Source organism: Cornus florida, unplaced genomic scaffold (genome assembly GCF_030987335.1).
Source record: "Cornus florida cultivar Cherokee Brave unplaced genomic scaffold, ASM3098733v1 CherokeeBrave_3.0.0_Hap2_Chr11, whole genome shotgun sequence".
In the NCBI taxonomy this organism is placed as follows: domain Eukaryota; kingdom Viridiplantae; phylum Streptophyta; class Magnoliopsida; order Cornales; family Cornaceae; genus Cornus; species Cornus florida.
Genome location: NW_026775581.1, coordinates 54,177,340 through 54,184,522, shown reverse-complemented (window position 1 = coordinate 54,184,522; position 7,183 = coordinate 54,177,340). Strand labels below are relative to the sequence as shown.

Genomic DNA, 7,183 nt, shown 5'->3' with positions numbered 1-7,183 from the left:
GGAGTTAAGAGTTAGTATTTAGTTAGGATTAATTAGATTTGAATAATTATTTAGATGTATTAGAATACAACTAGGATGCTTATATTTAGGTTTTTGATTTACTGTTTACTTTATAAATAAACATAGAGGCATGCTGTGCAAAAGGTGCACCACCCTCAGAATCTTTTAAGTTATTTGTTTGCTTTCTCAAGTCCTTTCTAAGAATAGCATCCTTGCTATTTCTTCTTTATCTCTATCTATCTCAATCTCCTGATATCTCTCTTTCTCCCTTCTCATTCTTCTCCTTTCTCTTCTTGTTATATCTACTTTCTTCCCCTTTCTATTCTCTTGTCACGTTACTATAAATTGTTTACGAAAAGTCCTTTTAACTAAGGCATTTTTGAACTCAAAAGATGAATTTTATTGTTCCTTTTTTTCCTGGCATTGTCTGAAAGTCAACCTTCTCAAAGGGACTAAAATTGACTATTCACAATCGAATCACCCAGGTGGTTCTGGCACGCCCGGTTTACATCAAATTAAGATCGGCTCGAGTTAGCCGATGTTAGGATCAACACTATTCGTGTCATAAATACAAGAATCTCTCTCTTTCCAAAATTATACTCTTAATTAAAGGGTTGCTTTTTATAAATCTATAAGGGCCTTTCAGCTTCCAATCTCAACATCCTCGGTTTTTCCACCTTTCATAGAGTGAATGTGAAGATGCCTTGTAAAGCTGGTAGTTGTGTCCAAGAAGTAGATCACACTTGACATTATGCAGCAACAAACGAACATGGGTATTGACCCAAAAATCCAGAGGAAGAAAGGGAATGACAAGAAAAATGCTCGCACTCCAAGTGACCAAAACAAGCTACCCCTGTTCAAGTTTCTCGCAACATACTTAATAGATTCTCTTTTATCTTGTAATGTGGGTAAGGTAGCCAAGAAGCTAACATGGGCATACTAATAGACTGCACATTGCAAACAAAGACGACGAGGAAGCAGAGCAAGATAGTAAAGTACTTGACTGAAGACATGAGGGGAGTTTTGTTGCCGTAAATTAATTCTGATGATACAGAGGCCAAGTTCGATGTGTTGCTCACGAAAACACCGATCAATGAACTGAGAGTGATTGCTGTTGATGCCAAAAGTGTAGACGACGTTATGTTGTTATGTTGTTGCGTAAAGTTTGAACTGCCAAAAGGGAGATTAGGGTTCGAGTCTTAGTGGAGGCATATGTGTTTAAGTACTAACTAAGAAAAAAATATAGTCTCTTCCATATTGTCTGTTTCTTTATTTACAAGAAAACTATGTTCATCAGGTATGCATGAGAGTGTGTCTTGAGATTAGAGAGAGTAGGTTTTTATCATCACATATCAGAGCAGGTCCAATGGACAAAAATTCGATGATTTTGGGCCAGGTTTGAAGATTGGACTGATCCAATAGGGTAGCAAAAAATTGGGGCCCACCTTATGGATCGCGGAATGGGTCGCGATATTCCGCGACCCTATTGGAGAGCCGCGGGCCTACCATGCAGGCCCGCATCCATTTTCTTTTAATTTTTTTATTCTGGCCCAAAACTGACATTTAGCCCAAAACACTATTCCTAAGGGCATGTTTGCCTGAAAAAAAAAAAAGAAGGAAAAAATCAATTTTTTGGCTGATTTTAGTCTTTTTTTTTTTTTTTTTCTCCCCCCTCAAAATAATTGAACCAAAAAGCCGTTAAGGCACTGTTTGGCTGACACAAACAACGCCTTAAAGGCTTTTTTGGGCAAAAAAGTAAAAAAAAAATATAGATAAAAGTGCTTTTTTTTAAATTAAAAAAAAAATTGCTTTTTAAAATATTCCTACGGACATATAGCCATTTTAGGCATTATTTGGTTGACCGAAACAGTGCCTTAACGGCTATATTGGCACAAAAACCTATTTTTTAAAATTTGTATTGTTTAAATTTATGTCGTATCGTATTGTTTTTAATAATAAATATTGTATTGTTTAACTTTTTTTTATGATATAACCGTTTTAAAAACATAGCCGTTAGGAAAAAGTTAAAAAATAAAATTTATTAAAAATATTAATATTTTTGGAGAGCGAAAATGCACCATTAGAGTACATTCGATAGCTAAAATTTGGAGATTCTAAAACGCTAACGTGACTATGAGAAATACTGACGTGGCTATCAAAAAATGTTGATATGGCAAATTCGAAAAGTATAAATTTGGAGAGTCCATTGGTGATGCCCTCATATGCATTAAATCTGGTGATCATGATGATTATTGAGTACATGTGTTGATACAATTGTTGCGATCGTGCTATATATCCAACGTCTACATCAACACTGTGTTCGAGTAAATCACATAAATACTTAGAAGTGGATTGGACGAAATTAATTGCAATAAACTAAACGATGAAGAAGCGAGTTCAAGTGTACTGAATGTAGTAGATAGATGAGAGAATAGCCTTGGAGGGTACTGAGGATTAAGCGTCTTGTTGTATGGAGATCAACTAAGAGAGTTCAAGAATACTGATTAGACTTAGGTTGTACATATATCTCTTTCTTCATATTTAGTAGATTGATTTACCTAGTTAGGTTGTGATCTTTCCACGTTAACATTTGGTGTGCATGATCGTGCACATTATCTTACTTTTATTACGGTACTTTAAATTACTTATTATTATTATTGCATGATTGATGAGGTATTCATAAGCATAATATATTCCATGATATCAATTGTGCTTAATGGTTTATGAAGCAATTTACAACATTATCCACAAAAGTGTGTTTTGGTATTTATTTTTAATTTTTTTTCCCGGTAAGTAAGTGGTTTAGTATAAAAACAAAATAATTACAAGAGAAATGTGGAGTATATGTAACAACCCGAATTCGGGAGTCCGAATCATTTACCGAGTCCTTACCCAAACCCGAGGTCATCTAAGACATTACCGTCCTTTCCTACTGCATTGCATAAATATATACGTCATCCCAAGACTCATAGTACATCATATCACTAACATCACAGAAAACTCACAAATGCAAGTAGAATGGTAGCAACGTCTAAGTCCATGGATATAAGTCATACATCGATACTCCTTCGGTTTCCTGAAAATGTTAAGATAAGGGGTGAACTCAACAACTTAGCAGGTAATACCTAAAACATCGATTTTGAATTCCTTTGAGCCAACAACTAAAGAACGGGAATAGAAAAGAAGTCAAGGTCATGCAATTGGAGTCCGTACAACATTTATAACATAACAATCAATACACGCAGTCACATATCACAATTCTTGAAAATCATGCACATGATATGAAGTGTGATGCATCCTATCCTAAACTTGGTCTATACCGACCCAACATTCACTTTTCAAAAACTCGCTAACTGACTTTACCGAGGCGAGATTGATAACTTTCTCCGGTTCCAATTCTGGCAAAGCTTGGCAACCGTTAAAAGGCCTAGTACCAATTTTTTCACACCTTACACCGGGCCGCGCTTCCTCTAGGTTAAGCTAGCCTTAGACTCGTGAAATCCGGGTCATTTCTAAATCATTTCCTCACAATCCTTTCCAAACACATTTCTTTAAAAGAATCATTTCAACCTCATTTTTCCCGAACCATACCTATGCGACGAATGGAATTATGCATGAATGAAAGTGATATAAACATGCCTGCACTTTATCAGTAAGTATACGAACTCAACTAAAGTCAAAAGTTAATGTTTTAGACATCCCTATCTCAACAGCAGCAAAAATGCATCCCTGACCAAAAAAGTCAACACCGATCAACGCAGTCAATGTCGGTCAACAGAAGTCAACTCCGGCGGAACAGAAATCTGTTCGGTGGGAACGTATCGGATGATGAGGAGATTTTATTGTTCCAAAGGCGTGCCTTCAGAATCCGACTCCAAAACCCATTCCAAAATCTTAGAACTAAAAATTTTAAAAATTCATAAAATAATCACCGCTCCTTTGAAAATTAAATTCTTTGACTTTGTAATAGAGAACGACGAAAGAAACATTTTTCGTCAAGGAACTAAGATCGAAAACCTGACCGATTGGCCAAAAAATGAAGGAGAAAAATGAGGCATAAAAGAAAAAGAAAAAGAAAAAATAAAATAAAATAAAATAGTGGGAGAGAGATTACAAGGTGAGAGAGAGAAACTGAGGAATGAATTAGTCAAATGGCTTTAAGTCCATTAAAAGATTTCATGTGGGTCCCATATAAAAATATATTCCTTACCAATCATTAATATATATATATATACACACACACACCCAAATTAAATCACAACCACACATAAGCATTTAGATAAATAATTTATTCACAAAATAATTATACATGAAATGTGATGGACCCGTAACACAACGACCCCAGTAGCGGGTCCACCTGAGACCTCTCGGTTCAAAAAACAAAAAAAAAAAATGTCAAAATGACAAATATATTTTCAAGAGTCCTGAACTTAAGGAAATGCTCCAAACAACTCTCAAACACACCTGGCACACCTCACGGTGTCCGCAATGCAAAATGAGACAAGGATTAAAATGATCCAAAAAAATCAAAAATAGAAAATAGGAAAAAATAAGGATGATTACGTTATACCCCATGGCCCCAATAGGGAAGGGGCTTAAGAAACATAGAAATGAAAACATGTCCACAAAGTGGTCCAAAAAAAGGTCTTCATCAAGAAGCAAGAAAGTATCAGTTACTGCACAGGTGGGGCTGGTGGTTGTGGTAATTAAAGAAAGGGTTTGAGTGGGTCGGGTCAAAAAAAGGAGGATGGCAACTGGCAAGTTCCACTCAACGAGAATTTCTTCAGTAAAGGGTGGGTCAATTGTCAAAGAGAAAAGTTTCAATCAAATTGCATTGATCACTAGCTCATTCATCAATTGTTGTGGAGGTAGTGATTTGTTTCTGAATAACCTGTTATTTCTTTCCTTCCACACAAGATAAACAAAACTAGCCAAACCTAATTTCCAAACCATGACTCTGCCTCTTTTCAGTTTCTGCTTCCAGTTGGAGAGGCCCAAATTAAGAAATCTTTCCCAGGAGTTCGGGTTTGGTCTTGAGCATACAGGTGATTATGGTTTTCAGCAGCATTGAGTGTGTTTGAGAGTATAGGTTTTTGATGGTGATGGTGAGCATTGAATATTGGTGTTTAAGGTTAGGGAGAGGCAGGTTGTTGATGTCACAGTGAGGTGATGTAGGTCATGATGTCCACTGGGTTGTTGCTGAGTCAAGATGATGGTACTTTCTTATGCTTGTTCATCATCCAGCCTTGTCTATGACTCTATGGTGAGAATTAGAGAGAACCTTATAAAGGGTACCACAGTCGTCAAAGAAAATCATTGTTGATGGTGTGCTTGATCATTGGTTGTGCTAGGTGCCTGTTTTGGAGTAATTTTCTCCAAAACCATCATGATCAGCTAGTCACTTGGTATTGGAATTTTCCAAATGCTTGATCAAGTTCACTAGTGTCCCTCCATTCCTTCCACACACCTGCTGTCTTGTCAGAACAATATGGATGCCCAGTCCTCTTGGGACTTCTTACCTACCTTTTCCCATTCAATCTTTGCTCTATATTTTGCCGTAGAATCTCTACATGGTTTGATTCATTTTGTCACAAACTTTTGCCGGTAAGATGAGAGCAAATTGGTCCACTAAATATGCATACTAAAGGGAGTGGCTTGGATCAGTTGCAGTCTTCCAGCAAAACAAAGAGCTCTAGCCGTCCAACTTGTAATTCTGCTATATGGTGTTATATTTTAAAGAATACCACACTATCAGCGTCGAACATCCGGTGCTTTCAGCACCAGAAGACGTGAAGAAATTTACACCTCAAACAGCTCCCCTCGCCAACCCAAATGTTAAAAACTCAAAACTCAAGAGAATAAACACACACACACACGCAGTGCGGTCAAATGACAAGTCCGTCCCATCTTTTAAGGAGACACGAGCATGCATAGAGAAACACACACATTATGTGCTACTAAAAAGGCAGTTTAAGACCCAAGGACAAATTTACAAACAACTTCTATCTGTGTCATAAATACAAGAATCTCTCTCTTTCCAAAATAATGCTCTTAATTAAAGGGTAGCTTTTTATAAATCTGTAAGGGCCTTTCAGCTTCCAATCTCAACATCCTCGGTTTTTTCACCTTTCATAGAGTGAATGTGAAGATGCCTTGTAAAGCTGGTAGTTGTGTCCAAGAAGTAAAGCACACTTGACATTATGCAGCAACAAACGAACATGGGTATCGGCCCAAAAATCCAGAGGAAGAGAGGGAATGACAAGTAAAATGCTCGCAGTCCAAGTGACCAAAACAAGCTACCCCTGTTCAAGTTTCTCGCAACATACTCGACAGATTCTCTTTTATCTTGTAATGTGGGCAAGGTAGCCAAGAAGCTAACATGGGCATAGTACCTAATAGACTGCACACTGCAAACAAAGGCGACAAGGAAGCAGAGCAAGATAGTAAAGTACTTGACTGAAGACATGAGGGGAGTTTTGTTGCCGTAAATTAATTCTGATGATGCAGAGGCCGAGTTCGATGTGTTGCTCACGAAAACACCGATCAATGAACTGAGAGTGATGGCTGTTGATGCCAAAAGTGTAGACGCCATTATATTGTTGCGTATAGTTTGAATTGCCAAAACTCCATTTTTTAGTGGATCCTGGAAAAGTACAAGCAGGTTAATTTTCAAAGATAAGATTGAGACATGATTAAGCACAAATGTTATTGTTATAAATGAAACTATAAACTATTTATTTTCGATTGACATATTGAATTTTCCTCACTAGAAAACACAAAAATGATAATAGAAACTATGAAATGATTAATGAACTTTTCGCGCATACATCCAGATTTATGAAAAAGAAAGAAAAACCATATTTTCCTTTTTAAGCTATAACAGATCTGCATGTTCAAAATGAAGATCCCCAACCAGCCAAAATTTTCGTGGCAATGTAAGGAAATCCAACACCATTCAGATCCTTCTGTTAAGAAAAATAAAATTGAAGAGATAAATTGAATATGAACAACACACGAATCTGCCGGCACACAAAGCCCAAATGACTACTTCTCTTTCATTAAATGCTCTCGTAATTTTGTTTACAATGACCACCTCTATTTATAGGTGAAAGAATACAAACAGGTGATAAATATGAGAATTATACTGATGAAGGATTCCTAAAATCACTCCAATGAATTACTA

The 7,183-nt window shown here is 36.7% G+C and overlaps 1 protein-coding gene and 1 pseudogene across 1 annotated transcript; both read right to left on the bottom strand.

Moving 5' to 3' along the window:
• Window positions 1–622: 622 nt before the first annotated feature.
• On the bottom strand, window positions 623–3,041 carry LOC132281086 (uncharacterized; annotated as a pseudogene).
• A 2,935-nt stretch (window positions 3,042–5,976) lies between these two features.
• Window positions 5,977–6,637, bottom strand: LOC132285525 (uncharacterized). Its single transcript, XM_059787714.1, has one exon. It carries the CDS (start codon window positions 6,590–6,592, stop codon window positions 6,092–6,094), a length of 501 nt encoding a protein of 166 aa, XP_059643697.1. The 5' UTR covers window positions 6,593–6,637; the 3' UTR covers window positions 5,977–6,091.
• Window positions 6,638–7,183: the final 546 nt, after the last annotated feature.